Source organism: Natator depressus, chromosome 21, assembly GCF_965152275.1.
Source record: "Natator depressus isolate rNatDep1 chromosome 21, rNatDep2.hap1, whole genome shotgun sequence".
Classification (NCBI taxonomy): Eukaryota; Metazoa; Chordata; order Testudines; family Cheloniidae; genus Natator; species Natator depressus.
This window is the reverse complement of record NC_134254.1, coordinates 10,273,644-10,290,311: the sequence shown is the minus strand read 5'-3', so window position 1 is coordinate 10,290,311 and position 16,668 is coordinate 10,273,644. Positions and strand designations below refer to the sequence as shown.

Here is a 16,668-nt window from a genome sequence, read left to right as displayed (position 1 = left end):
GCTCCCCAGCTTTGTGTAGGCAACTGACAGTAGGAGAGAATCATAGATACTGTGTAGTTGAAAGCTTCCCTGCCTGTCAGCCTGAATCAAACCGAATGTAAGAGGATGTGGCATGACTTGCCATGCGCTGTGTGTTGTTCAAAGGGGTGCTCAGAAGTTCCAGGCTTAGAGCCTGGTGACAGACAGCAGGTGCTGGGACTCGAACGGCTCCTAAACCAACCTCCTGCTCTCTGACGTCTCCTGGCTGGGGCTTGGTGAGCCAGGCTGGAGAAGATACAAGGAGCTGAGACTTGCGTTCCTGAGCTCCAGCTGGGGATCATTACCGAGAGCTTGAAAATATCTCAGACCTCTGAATGGCAGGGGCGGGTGTCTCTGAATGTGAATGGTACAAACCTTTGGGGGGAGGTCACCTGGGACCAGCAGTCACTCACCTTGTTGCCACGCAGCGACTAGCTTTCTGACGGGGCAGCAGCCAAGCTAACACGCTCAGACCTTGCTGGGCCTGATTGTCAGCAATGCTCTCCTCCAAGACGCCGAGGCAGCTTCCTGGATTCTGGGCGCTGGTGGGAACCTGAGGTCGCATCAGAGTTTCTCAGACCATGCCCGTCACAGGCCATTCCCAAGGTGATGGGGCAAAGCCCAGTCCAACATCTACTGCAGTGGTTCTCAAACTTCATTGCACCGTGACCCCCTTCTGGCAACAAAAATTACTACAGGACCCCAGGAAGGGGGACTGAAGCCTGAGCCTGCCTGAGCCCCGCCATCCCGGGTGGGGGGAGGGCAAAGCCCAAGCCCCACTGCCCCAGGCTGGGGGGCCAAAGCCGAAGACCAAGGGCTTCCGCCTGTAACCTTAGCCCCACCGCCCAGGGCTGAAGCCCTCTGGCTTGGGTTTTGGCCCCTGGCCCCAGCAAATCTAAGCCAGCCCTGGCAACCCCATTAAAATGGGGTCGTGACCCACTTTGGGGTCCCAACCCACAGTTTGAGAACCACTGATCTACTGGATTCCCAGGGGAGAGGGAGATGGCTTTGTATTGGGCAGTACCGTGTGCTTGAGCTGAGTAATGGAAGGAATGGAATGAGGGTGGGATTTGTCCCTTTCTGCTGTGCCCACGAGACTGACGCTAGCAGCCAAGTCCTCTCCTGGCCCTCGGATCAGTGTCTCTTTCCCAGGGGGGATGAGGCTGAGGGACACCGGGACGACAGAAGCAGCTGGTGGATTCCTGCCGCTCACGCTGCCAGGCACAGTCAACGTGGTGCCTGGCAAAGGTGGGCAGGAAACTGTTTTTACATCCCACAAAACCATTTTGGGATTTAAAAAAAAAAATTAAAGAAATAAAATCCTTTTTCAGGATGAAAAGTCGAAATCTTAAAAATTTTTGCAAGCTGAAAACCAGGAAACACAAAAATTGGGTTTGGGTCGACCAATTGTTTCATTTAGATAATTCTGGAACATTTTGTATCGCTGTCAAACTGTCGTAAACTTTTTTTTTTAACTATAAATTAACTTAAATTTTGAACTGGAAACCCAAACGTTTACGTTTTAACCCCTTTTGACAATTCTAAAACACTTTTTCCCCCCAATTTTGTTTGGAAATAGGACGTCCGTCTGAACTGATCCGTTCCCACAGAAAGTTCTGGGTTTGACAGATTAGCATTTTTTGACAGAAAACCGTTCTGTGGAAAGATGCCCGACCAGCTTTGGTCCCTGGAAGGAACCTGCTGGGAAGGGAAGGGAGAAATCTCTCTGTGGAGTAGTGAGTTATGGAGAAGTGCAGAGATCAATAATTAATTATGACTCCTTGTTGGGGAGCCTTCTGGTTACCATGGCTCCATGGCCAATAACATGCAGGGGGTCGGGATTTACCAGTTACCTAGGGGCCTCTGAGGGATTCCTGATTGAGCCAGGCGACCCATTCCTGTCTACCCTGGGGACTCGCTGACACACCCAGATCTCATCCTGCCACATGTCCGTGCCACGTGTTCTAATGGGGCTTATTCCTCTCCCATCAGTGCACACGCATGCACAGATCATGCTGTGCACTAGGAGACAGACTGAGACAAATCTAGAGACCCAGCTGTGGACAGACGCGCACGGAGACCAACCTGTGCACAGCAAGATCACACGCTTGGACAGGTGCACAGGGGCCTGTTGTCAGTCTGTCTTTCATACGCACAGCTCAGCCTTGTCTCAGTCATAAACAGGGATGTGTGTCTGTTTGGCTGGACCCCGGGGGCGTTTGCAGTGCTGCACACAACGTGAAGACCTAGGGGTGGATCTTGTGCTGTGCTAGGAAGAGCCAGGATGTGGTTTCAGTAGCAAGACGTGGTGCTTAGAAACCCAAGGGAGAGACACCTTAGGAATACCTGAGCTAGCTCCATGGCATAAGGTGGGGGCAGCCATGAATCCACCACAGGAAAGACCCCTGCATTCAGTGCCTATGGGGTGTTGCCTCCTGGACCTTACGAAAGGCCTATGCATGGCTTTGTCTCTGAATGGGGGAGGCTTAGCCAGGGGTGGGGTGAGAAGGGAGAGGGGGAAAGAGATACAGAGAGAGATACACTGAGGCTAGAAGAGGCAGAATTAAGGAGCGGTGAGGTGACCCCCGTCTCCATGCACTAGCCAAAGGGTCTGATCCAGCACCCACAGGAGGCAACAGAAAGGCTCCCAATGGCAGATCATTGGATCTGGATCAGCCCAAGGTGGCACCAGATGGAGAACAGGGAGGGAGGAGAGGGAAGAGCTGGTGAAGAGGCGTGGAGGAGTCTCTCCTACCACTCATGTACAGCGCCTAGTGCAACAGGGCATGTTAGGGGTGATGGCATGTTGGATCCATGTGACAATATTGACTGGTCTGATTGTTCTCCTTGTGCTGTCCATGAGGTCAGAGCCCCTTCTGTCCCCAAGGGGGGAAAAAAGGAACAATCTGATCAGCTTAATAAAACAGCTCTGGAATCATCTGCCTTTCCTCCCGGCCTCCCCTGCCTTCCCTTGCTCTGTCTTTGGAGGGCTCTCCAATCCAGTGCAAGGCCTGGGCTTATTCCTGCCTTTGCCCCTGGTTCAGTGTGGGACCATTGGCCGCTCACATCTCCTTCCCGTGACTCCGTTTCCCCATCAGTAAAAGGGAGATCATAAGCCTTGCCTACCTTGTGGGAGTGGGGTTAATGTGGCGTTTGCCCCCTGCAGAGGACCAGCACAAGGTGTCAGCACTGCTTAAAGGCCACTTAATGCCTCCAGCTGGGACCAAAGGGGCGCACAGGCCAGCGCCACTGGTGTGAATGTCACCCAACTGTAAAGCGCTTTAGGATCCTCAGATGGCAGGTGCTGTAGGAGTGTATAGTGGTATAGGAGGCAGTGTGCCTAGTCGACAGAGCACTGGACTGGGTCTCAGGAGACCTGGGGTCTATTCCTGACTCTGCCACTGGCCTGCTGGGTGACCTTGGGCAAGTCACTTCACTGCTCGGTGCCTCAGTTTCCCCATCTGTAAAAGAGGGATAATGATACTGGCCACCTTTGGAATGAGCTATGAGATTTACTGATGAAAAGTGCTAGATAAGAACTGGGTTTTATTATTCTTTCTGATACTGACGGAATAGCCACGGTCCCTAAGACCCCACCAACGCTAGTCCCTACTTGGAGCTCCTAGGCTCTACAAATAACACTTATAACCCAATCTCATGCGTAAGGCTGCAGGTTTGAGCCAAGGGGCAAGCTGCTCATCAGTGGAGCTGCTCTGACTTCCGCCTGCTGAGGATCTGGCTCTGGGAGCTCCCCAGCCAGCTGGATGAATGCTCCGGTTTAAGAATTCCTTTGCATCGCCGTGCCTTCTGCTGTTCCCTTGCTGTCATTCCCCTGCTGCACGGCTGCCAGATTCTCAACTGGAGGAGGGGACTGTCCTCTCTGGATGGCAGGAGTTCTGGGAAATCTCTCTGCAATGGCAGTTGTGTGCTAATTACTCTGACCTTTGCTTAAGCGGGGATCCTTCAGCGGCAGGCGAGGCATCAGCCGTGTCATTTACTATGCAAATTGAGACCATCAATTATATCCGGAAGGTCCTGGAATGTTTAATTTTCTTCCCATCTCTTTTCCATTTTTTTTTACTGGTGCCTGCCAAAAAGTTGCAGTGAGGAGCCGTTGGCTTTTGGCGGGGCCAGGGCTGGCAGGCGTTCAGGGTTAAAGCCCAGCAGACAGAAGCCTGGTTACTCATCCAATTTTCTTTTCACTCTCTCCTCTCTCTCTCTTTTTTTTAAGTTTTAATTAACTGCTATTTCAAATGCTCAGCAGCTGGCTTGGTGAGTAGGATTGCAGAGCTCCCGTCTCTGTGATCAAGCGGTCACTCTAGTCCAGGGAGGAGTGGAAGAACTGCTTTCGCAGAATAGGTCAGGGAACCATCTGGTCCTGTCACCTGTCTATTACAGCGAATGTGGCCAGATGCTTCAAGGGAATACGTGAAACCCTTGCAAGGTGTGAAATGCACCCCTGGATGGAGGCGCCAGCCTGAGGCCTTGCACCATTTAAACTCCTAGGACTTGGTACATGGGCCTCGTGCTGGGGTGAATTTCACCCAGTGTTCCTAAGGGCTGGCTATTCTGCACCCACAATCAAGGCCATCTTTTTCAAAGAGCTCAGCAGCCCATGAACTGAGCCCTGCTGGAAACCTGCCACCGCTTATTTTGGTACATTTAAATGGGCGCTGAGCTCTTATGTTCAATTTTTTCCTGACCCAAACAGGGGCCTGGAGCATGAGGATGGAAAGCCCTTATTAGCCTACCTGACATAACTGCAGATTATAAGCCAACCTCATCTCTCATAAAATTCAATGGGGTTGCTCCTGAGATGAATTTGGCCCCGTGATTTAGATTGTAAGCTTTTTGTTCTGTGTTTGTACAGCACCTTGCACAGTAGGGTCCTGATCAATGACTGGGGCGCCTAGGTGCTACCGTAATACAAATATATCATAATTGTACGTACATTATATGTATTTCTAATGGCCCCATTGCCATAGTATTCCAGAGCCCTTATGTAACTAGAACAGTACATCTCTGCTCCATCACTAACCAGAGTAGGGGCTAAACTGGTGATGCCTATTTCTGGGAGGACAGGGAGCTCGAACCCTAAGGGGCCAAGCCTCAGGCAATAGGTCTGAAATCCAGAAGGTGTGTTTACACACACACTTGCAAGAAGCCGGGCAGGGACTCAAAAAGGAGAATGCGAAATGATGAGCTCAGCTGAAAGCTGTTTGGGAAGCAGGAATGAAGAGTGGCAAAGCAAGGAGGGGATGCTCCCTCGAGATCTGAGATTAGGGAAAGGGTGAATGCAGAGGAAGGCTTGGAGGAGACGCCGGAGACAGGGGAACTGCCGAAGAATTGAGACGAGGAGGGGAGAGAGCGGTTATGGCTTGAAATGACAGATAATAAAAGGAGTAGGTGGATGGTAGAGATTAGCTCTCGAGACGGCTGATCGGAGGGAGCAACACGACAAAGGGAGGATGATACAAATCAAAGTGATGTGTGAAAAAACAATCTGCGGCAGTGGAAATAATGGGAAGATATTTGTCTCTTCCCGAGGAATGCGCCATAGGAGGGAAGAACGCATTGAGCAAATATATTCGGAGCACTAGGGGCCCATTGGTGTCAGCCCCTGGTGCAGAAGGAGGGGAGAGAAAGAGCCCTGTGGAAGTCACCGGTACTTCTGGCTGAGGACGGGCTCAAACGCTCACAACGGCACTGTGATGATTGTTGTTTGTTCCAGTAACATCCAGAGGCCCCACGTGGATCATGGCCCTGTTGTGCTAGGTGGCGGTGCTGTGTGCACACACCCACAGAGTAAAGGATGGTCCCTGCCCCAGTGATCTTACAGTCTCTACACCAAACAGACACAGGGTAGGAGAAGAGATCTGAGCTCAGTTCTTGGTGCTGCCACTGGCTCGCTGGGACAAATCACTTCATCTCTCCACGTCTTCAGTTCCTGGCCCATAACACGGGGGTGGCCGTACTGCCCTTCTCCCATTGCCGTCTGCTTAAGCGGTGAGCTTTCTGGGGCAGTGTTGGGAATAATTATCCTAAGGAGGTTATGAAGCATTACCGTGACTCAGTTTCCACACATGCATTCCTTTGTTAGTCTCAAAGGCCACTTGGTGCTGGTTACATCCAAAATATCAATACAAGCCTATATACGGCCTTCTATGCCCTAGCAACAACACACCTATAAGTGCTGGCCAACATAATTACAACAGGTTCAGGCCCAGGAGACAACTTGCATCATGGCATGACTCCAGACGGTGAGGCAAAGCTCTGCTAAAGAGCCCCTGAAAAACCTTGCTTTGTATACGCTATAATAAACAAGTGATATTACTACTGGTTATTGGCCCTTAACCAAGGCTAGATGAGGGAGTTTTAGGAAGCAGGTTCCCAGTTAACCACGCTCTCTGTTTCTGTTACTTCCGCCCCAGCCCTAAAAATGATAACGCTGGTATTCGCCGGGTCACTGCAAAGTTAACTCAACAATTCTTCTTTCTCAGGATTTTATTTTCTTTGATCTCACGCTGGGAGCCTGTTTTTCATGCTAACATCCAAACTTCCTTACAACCATAATTTATGTAGGTCCCATGTAGGCCTAGATTCCTACAGGCTGGGCCAGTCTCTCGCTATGTGTTTGTGCAACGCCCAGCAAAATGGGGCCCCGATCCTGACTGGAGCCTCTAGGTGCCGCTGTAATACAGAGCATGTTGGCAATTGCTTCCCCTACCCATGTTAAATGGCCTCACGCTGGTCTTTTGCTGGTTTCCTTGGGTTATAAATAACCGGCATTCCACACAGGCAACTGCAATGCAAATCCCATATGCTCCAGTCCCGCACTGGAGGAGGTGCTGAGGTTTGTCCATTTCCAGGGTCGAGCTGCTTCCAGAGATGTGTCGATCTCAAGCATGTGGGACCCAAGAGTGAGCCCTCCTTCCTGCCCCCCAGCAATTAGGTATCCCCCCAAAGGGAGCTTGAGTAGGGCCGGCCGGTTCGAAGGCATGTCTAAATGTGCCGTGTCTTGTCCGCCCGCAGGGGGAGTGTGCGTGGCCCAGTCTGTCAAGATACCTCGGGAGCCCAAGGCGGGAGAGTTCGATAAGATCATTCGCCGTCTCCTGGAGACCTCCCACGCTCGGGCCGTCATCATCTTTGCCAACGAGGACGATATCAGGTGAGTGGATAATGGGCTGGCCTAAGGGTGGTGTGGGGGGCAAACCACATGAAGCGAGGAGGGGGAACACAAGGTTCTCTGTGTGTTGGTATCTCTCAATGCTGTCTGCCCCGCAGTGTATCCTACAGTTCCTTAGCACTCCATGGACCCGGTAGCCTGTTTTACAGGCCACATCACAGCGCTGGTGGTGTTTGGTGCAGAGGGTACATAATTATAATGAGGAGAGTGGGGGCTAGTGGTTAGAGAAGCAATCCGGAGTCAGGGCTCTGGGATTCTGTTCCTGACTTTGCCACTGACTCTGTGTGACCTCGGGCAAGTCATTTAGACCCATGTTTCCAGAAGGGGCTGCTAGTTTTGGGGTCCTCAGCTTCTGGGAGCTCCACCTGAGTCCCTCAAGAAGATACTCCATCGCTGCGTGCAGTGGGGAGCTGCAGGATTACAGGCAGCAGACAAATCAAGGTGACATATGGTGGCTTACAATGTTTACGGAGCCTAATGATTCACATTGATTTACACCTGCTTTTTGTAAGTGTCTAATTTATTAATCAGCAAACATTATGTAAATGTGGGTAAACGGAGATTTTAAAGCCGTTTACATCTGATATGCAAACGATCCAAGTTTCTTTTCCCTCCTTAATAGAAATGTCTGAAAACCTGACATTTACGCTCGCTCGCTTATGCGCTGAGGAATCCGGGATTTACCTTGCTGTGTAAATGGCAAGCACCATTAAACAGGGGTTTGTAAACGTTTACCCAGGCGAGGGGTGTGTGTAAAGGGGGAATTACCTCCCACTAGCACTCATTGACACACGTACACACCTGGAAAATGTGGTTTGTTTTTTTTCTGTGCGGCAGCAGCCTGATACCCACTGCTGGTCAGATGCAGCACTGTTACACCAGGGGAACGACACTGACATCAGTGGGATTGCTCCAGATTTACAGCAGTGTAAATGGGATCGGGGACTGGCCCCTTGCCTACTGATCAGTAGAGATGCATGCAGCACCAGCTCGCTTATTCTTTATGGGCCACCTGCCCTGCTGATGTAATTAACATTAATGGAGCTGCACCCACGTTCACCAGCTGAGGAGTTAGCCCAGGCATGGGTGTTTAACCCTATTGTAATGCGCCTGTCGCAAAGCTGTGCAGTACCTGGCACAAGGCGGTCTTGGTTCTTCACTAGGGTTCATGGGTACTAGGGTAATTCAAAGACAGACCAAACTAATCATCTTTCATTAGGATTGTGGTCGCACGCCAGGACCCCAGTCAGGAGTGGAGCCCCATTGTGGTAGGTGCTAGACACAGGACAATACAGTCCTTGCACCGAAGAGCTTAAAGTTTAATTTCCACCTGGAATAAAAACCATGATGGAAACCATTTAAGGGCCAGGTGTCATTTGGCGTAGCTCCATTCATTGGTTTCAACAGAACGACCCCGATTTACACCCACTTAGGAGTTGGTCCTATACCCCAAGTGGAAAGGACCAACAGACGTAAATCCACAGCCAGACCAGTGTGCATCAGCTGCCCCCAACTCCCTCCCAAAGCCACTTGATCTGAGTCCCGTGGTTGGGCTGGGATTGTGCCACTTGCTGACCCTCCCATCCAGCTTGGGCGATCCTTGTGCTTGTCACCGCACTGCAGGGGAGCCGGTGGTGGGAGCAAGGGAAGTGGCAACGCAGCTAGCGTTGGTCACAGATGTTTGGCATCCCTGCGGCTCAGTGGAGTGTGGCTTTTAAAACAAATATAATAATGCTATCTGGACTCGGGTAGCAAGTAATTCAATCCCTGACATAGGATGTGTGAGTCATAAATCTGCCTTTATGGTTAATGAGAAACAACTGGGGGTGGGTGGGTTCCTCAGTTCTCTTCCCAACAGTGCACCTAGGGCTCAATCCAAAAGGCGATGAAGTCCGTCTCATCAGTGAGCTCTGGATTAGGGCCCCCCTAGTTACCTGTGCAATGCTGCAGATAGAGGCTGATGGGGGAGGAAGGGCAGGGAAAAGAGGGAGAAGGGGCAGATGATGACAAGTAAGGGGAATAGGAGAGGACAGAGGTGCTGCTGAGGTTGATGGGCCCTGTTATAAGAGCTTAGATAGACCGAGACAGCTGGATGCTGAGTGCTCCTGACATCGTTGGAAGGCAAAGGTGTTCAGTGCCTCTCAGGATCAAGCCCTCTAGGGAGTTGGAGAGAATAAGGAGATCGCGTTTCAGGGCCTGGGAGGCCGAAATCCGTGAGACCAGGCCAGAGATTCAGGGTCTGCACAAACACCTGAGGAATGCAGGCCCTGCCCCAAGCTTACAATGTACCTGAGGGCCATGCAATAAAAATCATGGCGCAGAACATTTCAAAGAAATCCCCCCCAGTGGGTGTAAGTCGGCACCATTCTGTCAAAGTCCGCGGATCAGATCCTTCGCTGGCGTACGTCGATTTCAGTGGAAAGATGCCAGTTTGCACTAGCTGAGGATCGAGGCTGGGGAGAGAGGGGTGGTGCTGGGTGGCAAGGATCACCAGCAGTTTGGCAGTGGCTGGCTGCCTGAGTGGCACTTGGGCACTGCCAGGTGATCAGTTCAGTGGTTGCACTGGCACGGGTAGGAACATTTCTCTCACTCCAGCGGCTCACGAGGCTGATCCGAGTTGCCTCCCTGCCTGCAAGAAACCCCCTCCTCAGCGCTGGAGCCTTTCCAGCCTGCTGCTGTGTAACCTGATTTTCCCTAATGTTCAGTAGTTAAAGGGGGAATTCAATTACCTTCAGTACGTATGCAAATAGGGCTGGAGAGCCAGTCTCTCTGTGCAGCTCCCTCGGGAGGGGGCGATGAAGCTGCAGCCGTGCGGTGGAGTCGGGGACTTGGCTGGCTGCATGCTCAGCTGGGGCCTCTGTACATTTCTTGCCGCTGCTCCAGCTGGGGCGGGAGAGGCACAGAACGATGCAGTTCCCTGTCGCTGGCTGCAACGTGCACCTCAGTGCCCTAGTTCACCTGCTCGCTTTACCCATTGCTATGGCCTACTGCCATCTCTCTTCACTAGAGATGGGCATGAACCCCAGCCCCATGCTCTGTGGGTCAGGGCCATCTCCCTCTGGCATCCTCCCCACTTTCAGGCTCAGCATCGTTTCTCCTCCTCCTCCTGGCTCTCCCCTTTTCTTGCCCCTCACTTGCTCTATCCACCCTCCCTCTTCCTTTCTTTCACTCGCACCGCATCCCTCCTGCCTTCCTGCCCACCATTCATAAACATGCCTGCACTGCAGGCTGGGTTAGAAGCACAGGGCAGACACCAATGGAAGGACAGGGCAGGGTAAATTATTCAATGAATTTTCCACTGATTGCCTAACGCTCTGCAATATTTAATAACTCTCTTGCCTGCAGCGCTTCCCTGCTTAAATACCAGGGGTGTCCTTCTCCCCTGGCCTGCTGCTGGCACAGTCCTTTCCATCCTGGGCAGGGTGGGGACTGTTCTAACTGGGTAGCATATCGTTGCTCCCTTTGTGTCTGTGCAAAGGGACAGCACACAGCAGGGCAGGACTCGGTCTAGTCAGAACAGGAAGTGGAGATTTCACCTCTTTCCCTGGGCAGCACTTGTGCCCAGCAGCTGTGAAGGCAGGCAGGAAAGGGCTGGAGACGGGTAGGGGTAAATGGCAGGAAGGGGGATAGACAGTGTGTGTGATAGGAAAGGGGATGGCATAAGGGTGGAATGGCTGGGATTTCCCCTTCCAGGAGCTGCCACGAGAGGGGCAGAGATGGGTGGGGTGGAAGATGCAGCAGCCGGGGTGTGTGTGAGTGTGAAGAGCTCCTGACGTGGCCAGTGCATATCCTGCTGCCATCACAGCATAACTGTTTTAAAGCATAATTATTCTGTGGCTCTTCAGCTCTTGAACCAAAGATCCTGAAGCTCTCAGTCCCTGGGTCCCTCCTCTTGCGACTTAAATTTTAATAAATATTTGTCCCATCATTTTGTAGGGGATGAAGTTAGACTCACACCACAGTAATTGCCAGGCTTTCTGTTTTTCCCCTCGAACACTGGTACCGTAATGTCAGCTGACCAGGGTGAGGTCAGTCTAGCTTTGTGGTGGGAGTGGGCAGCAGGCCTCGTGGCCAGGTCAGTGTTGTAGTCAGTTGTCGGGAGCCAAAGCCACTGGGAAAACCTGGAGGTAGAAACTGGGTACCAGAGCCAGGGGATCGAGCCAGAGGCCGTAGTCAGGAGCCAGAGCCAAGGGTCAGACCGGGGCAGGAACTGGAGCGAGCAGGGTAGCAGGCAACGAGGGATTCAAGGAAAGGGCAGGACAGAGGCAAAGCAGGAGCAGCAGGAACCAGGTAACATGAGAGCAGGTGCTGTGGTAAGCAGCATGAGTGTTGAGAAGCCAGCGAGCTGCTGCTGCTGGCTTATGAGCCAGCTTGCTGACCTCTGCAGCCAGTCGGGTTTTGTGGCTAATCCGGCAGCCTGCTGCAGGCCAGCTGTATTAACGAGGCAGCCTGGAGACTGGCTCTGCTGCAGACCCTGATTCCTGACACACAATCCCCCATCCTCCACTGCTTCCTCCGTTTCCTGGGACTTCCCAGAAGTAACGGCCTCAGGGCCCTGGGATGCTCATCTTCCCGACCTGCTCATTTATATAGGGATGTTTATTTTGCCAAGTACCTGTGTTCCCTTAATCACTTTTTAATCAACAGCCGTATTGACAGGGTCTTCCTCATAAAGAGGACAGGTCATTGATTCAGAGCGATCTGGGCCTCTTGGGGCAAGCAGACAATATGTGTCTTAATACGGCTAACTATAAATGTGTACATCTAGGAACAAAGCATGTAGGCCATACATACAGGATGGGGGAACTCTCTCCTGGGAAGCGGTGACTCTGCAAAGGTTTGGGGGTTGAGGTGGATATGCAGCTGAACATGAGCTCCCAGTGTGACGCTGTGGCCAAAAGAGCAAATGCGATCCCGGGATGCATAAACAGGGGAATCTCAGGTAGGAGTAGAGGTTATTTTACTTCTATATTTGGCACTGGTGCGACGGTTGCTGGAACACTATGACCGGTTCTGGTACCCACAATTCAAGAAGGATGTGGATAAACTGGAGAGAGTTCAGAGAAGAGCCACGAGAAAGATTATAGGCTTAGAAAACATTCCTTAGAGTGATTCAGGTGCTCGATCGTGCCCCTGCTTTCTCTCTCCCACACTGACCTGGGTGCAAAGGCTACGAGCTCAGAACCTGCTCTTTGGCTTTTCTCTGCACAGGAGGGTGCTGGAGGCGGCGAAGAGGGCCAACCAGACCGGGCACTTCATCTGGATGGGCTCAGACAGCTGGGGCTCCAAAATCTCCCCTGTGCTCCACCTAGAGGAGGTGGCCGAGGGATCTGTCACCATCCTGCCCAAGCGTGTGTCTGTCAAAGGTACGTGGGACTGGAGTCTGCAGCTCCCCCCGGCTGTGTCTCAGGGCAGGCTTGTGGGCAGAGCTAAGAGAGTGGGCGGGACTTGGGTGAGTACCGTCACTTTATTGTTTTTCCATTTTGAGCCCTACTGCTTCTCTGCCGTAGGGCTCATCCAGTACCTTTGCCTGTCCACTCTACTGTGCTGTGCCACCCCATTCCCTCCGCCCAGCTGCCTGTCCCCTCTGCCTTGCGACTTACCTGGTTATACCATTGCATCTATGATCTCTGCTTTCCCCTTTGCAATTGCACCAAGCAGAGGCAAGTCCAGAATCCATTCCACACGGACACACAAACCTTGGTGCGGCTGCAGGAGCGCCCAAAGACGGAAGGCTCCCTTGATCATGCAATGACCTTTGAATAGCGAGGAGAATAAGGCAAGTGCCCAGCTGGGAAGAAATCTAGGTGTAGCCCTGGGCAGTGGGAGGAAGAACCCTGGAACTGGATTTCCGTGCCCCGTTGGTAGGGGTGCTAGGCAGAGTCCCTAGGGGAGGAGGAAGAGCTGAAAATGGATTTCTGTGCCTCTCCAGAATGCAAAGAGCCTCTGCCTCCCTCTCTCTCACGTGCTCGGCTTAGAGAATTCCTTTCGAAGAGCCCAATAATTATTCTGAAGCTTTACGGTGAGTGATGGATCCCAAGCGAAGTGGATGAAAGGCTGGCAAATGAAGGCATTATCAGGACTATTGCAGTGAATTATTCAATAAAGTATCATCATTCGTTTGCTCTGGTTGGGTGGCCGCTGAACTTTAGCTGAGGGCATCTCCGCACAGGGTGAGAGCTGCACAATTAGCAGGTCCGTTACCCTAACGCCAGGCTCCCCATCCAGGAAAGCATTCACACTTGGGAAGCTTGAAACACCCCCATCTTCCATGCCCAGCCAGTTCAGCCTTAAAGGGGCCACCCCCTCTTGTTAGCTCCCTAGAGATGGGGGATACGGCTCCACTCTGGCTCTGCCCTGCTCAGTGCTGAGGCTGAGGCCCTTTCCCTCTTCCTGGTGCAGTCCCAATTCTTTGGCCGAGGTGTTTGCTCAGCCGCTGTCAGAGGTGGTAACGTAGACCAGGACCCTGCCAAGGCACTGCTTGCAAAGCCAGCAGCTTTCCCGGGTTCTGTACATCCTCTGCCATCATGGAGAATGGCAATAAGAAGCTCCTGCGTGACAGTCTGGGCACCGTCACACAGCACTGTGATAGCAGCAAGAACCCCGGCAGCATAAAGACCCCTGTGAGCTTTGCAGATTGTGGGCCAGACCCTCAGCTGGGCCCTTGCCCCTTGCCAGCAGCACTGTGGATCTGGCCTTTTGAATGGCATCATGGTCCAGTGGTTAGAGCACAGGGGGGCCTCCTGGGTTCTATTCACAGCTCTCCCACTGTCTGGCTGTGTGACCTTGGGTAAATCAGTTTACTTCCCTTTTCTTCAGTTCCTCGCCCCGCCCCCCGGTAAAACAGAGATCTTAATGCCTGCCTCTTTGGGTGGGTCGGAGGACTAGTTGAGGAGTGTTTGGAAAGTGCTGCGAGATATGTGGATAGAAGGTGTTGTGGAAGGACAACATAATCTCACAGGAGTGAGATCACCCACCACTGAAATGCAGCCACCTCTGCAGTGGAAGAGGACAGCTGTTTAATAGCACTCTGCAACATGACTGAGTAACTTAGAGCATGAAGCAAAGGGCGATATCCTACTCAGCGGATCCATCAGTGATACTTGACATCAGTCACATGTGGCTGGAGCCTCCCGTGCCACCCTCAGGGCTCCGGGGGCTGAGCCATGCCCCACTCGTTATGCTCAAGACTTGAGCAGAGCATTGGTTGTTGGGGAGTGCACAGGATGTTGTGCAAACTTGTTAGCGCTGTGCGAAGTGCTGGGAGCCGCGCTCCCTGCATCTGCTGCGTGGCATAAGGGTGGAATGGCGGGGATTTCCCCTTCCAGGAGCTGCCACGAGAGGGGCAGAGATGGGTGGGGTGGAAGATGCAGCAACTGGGGTGTGTGTAGTGTGAAGAGCTCCTGACTTGGCCAGTGCATATCCTGCTGCCATCACAGCATAACTGTTTTAAAGCATAATTATTCTGTGGCTCTTCAGCTCTTGAGCCAAAGATCCTGAAGCTCCCAGTCCCAGCCAGATCTGGCTGGGTGCCTTGTGGCTGGCTCCACCTTTATAATGATCTGAACCAAAGCATTGGCTCCCAACGCTCCCCTGAACTTTGGGAAACCCTAGGTCTGCATCTGAGCTTGGGATCTGCTGAGTACCCCTAACCCAGGGGATCAATATTATATGAAGCCATGTGGTTACTAGGTCCTGCATTGTATCCCCCATGGGCCCCTTTGCCTCTCCCATGGGCAGCAGCTCCCCATTACATTGAAGACCCCCATTTCCTTTCCCTTGTTTGTTCCCTGCTCAGCACAATGCCTGCGAGACACAGAGCTTGTCAGGGCACATTACGCTCCCCACCGTCAATCACTAACTCGTCTAGAGACCGAACCGCCAAGCGCATTGATGTGCTGAAAGCTTCTGACGGCTGCTCCCCGTGGCTTGGGGGCGGGACACTGATGCTCTCTGCCCTTTGCGGCATTGGCTGCAGAGCAATGGGGTGAAAGGGCCAGGGGCACAGCGGGGGGCCCTCAGCGTCCAGACCTGCGTACGCTTTGTGGCATCTTTGAATCGGAACCTGGGGGCAGATGCTACCCCAGGGACCTGCATTTTGACGTGTGGTCCAAGGATCAGCGTCTGTCTCACTGCACGAATGAAACGACTCCCACTGACATCAGGGGAGTCACATGGGCACTGTGGTGACAAGATTCCTTAGAAGCTTTTAAGGTCAGGCTTGACAAAGCCCTGGCTGGTATGATTTAGTTGGGGATTGGTCCTGCTTTGACTAGATGACCTCCTGAGGTCCCTTCCAACGCTGATATTCTATGATTCTAAGATAGTGCCTTTCCCCGGACCTGGTGTTTCAAAGGCAGGTGAAAGAAAAGGGAGGCAGAGAGCCAGGACCTGACTCGTATCACTGGGCTTGTGCTGCCATGGCCACGTGGTGTGTGTCTGTCTGCCTGCGCTGGGAAGTGTCCTCCCAGCAGCTGTGGAGATGTACTCCGGCGTGACAAATGGGAGGCTGCCGGGGGGGTGGGTAAGGGTGAGGGCTGGGAATTAGAAGACCTGGGTTCTCATGCTGCTGTCAACTCGCTGTGTGACTGTGGGCCAGTTGCGTCTCCTTACGGTGCCTCATTTACCCCGTCTGTAAAATGGCGACACTGACACTGCTCTGCCTTGGTGAGATCTGGGCATGCAGAACGCTGCGCAGCAGGGCCAGCAAACTTCAACATGTGCAGAACCCACCGTCCGGGCCAGCTTTTCCACCGAGCAGCGTGTGTGCCAAGCTCTGTCCAACATCTGCCCCAGCTGCTGGTTCTGAGCACTTGAAACATCTGTCACGGGGCTCTTGGGGAAATCAGCAAAACAGGAGCCTGATCGGCCTTCTCTGTGCGCTGCGTTATTTTCAGCCCCTCCATCGTGCTTGTCTTTTGTCACATTTTTCTTCTTTCCCGCTTCAGATGCCCTTTGCGCTCTCCCACTCGGATGCCTTTAATCATCCTTGCCCTCTCCTTTGAGAGAAAGTCAGCACAACTAACTACGTGACCGAACGGATCCTCGGCCGGTGTAAATCGGCATAGCTCCGCTGACGGCGAGAGCTGTGCCAGTTTGCACCCGCTGGGGAGTTGCCCCATGGCATTTAGCGGGAGAATGGTACTCTCCGTTTCTATAATGCCCTAATCTTTCCTGTGTTGTTCTCGGTGCCTTGAATGCTTCTTCCTGGCTTTTCAAAGCAGAGAGCAGACCCCTCCACAATGGCACCTGGATTTTTTTTTCCCTGAGAGGTTACAGGTAATTCAGACCCCATCACTGTGTAGCGGTGGTTCACATTGGTCCTTCCAGCACGCCGTGCCTTGCACCTTGTTGCACTGAATTCTGTTCCACCACTGCCTTGCCTAATTACCTGCTGTTCCCAGCCTCTTCTGGGCTTTCTCTCAACCCTCCTTTATCTTGGCTCTTGCTTCTTGCAAGGGACT

At 52.6% G+C, this 16,668-nt stretch overlaps 1 protein-coding gene across 3 annotated transcripts in view; it reads left to right on the top strand.

The window, feature by feature from the left end:
• GRM4 (glutamate metabotropic receptor 4) overlaps window positions 1-16,668 on the top strand; it is a 208,512-nt gene that overhangs the window by 120,256 nt on the left and 71,588 nt on the right. For all 3 annotated transcript variants that reach the window (XM_074935868.1, XM_074935866.1, XM_074935867.1), the window contains exons 4-5: window positions 7,051-7,186; window positions 12,416-12,570. In XM_074935868.1, coding sequence (XP_074791969.1) covers window positions 7,051-7,186; window positions 12,416-12,570 — 291 coding nt within the window. The remainder of the gene's footprint in view (window positions 1-7,050; window positions 7,187-12,415; window positions 12,571-16,668) is intronic.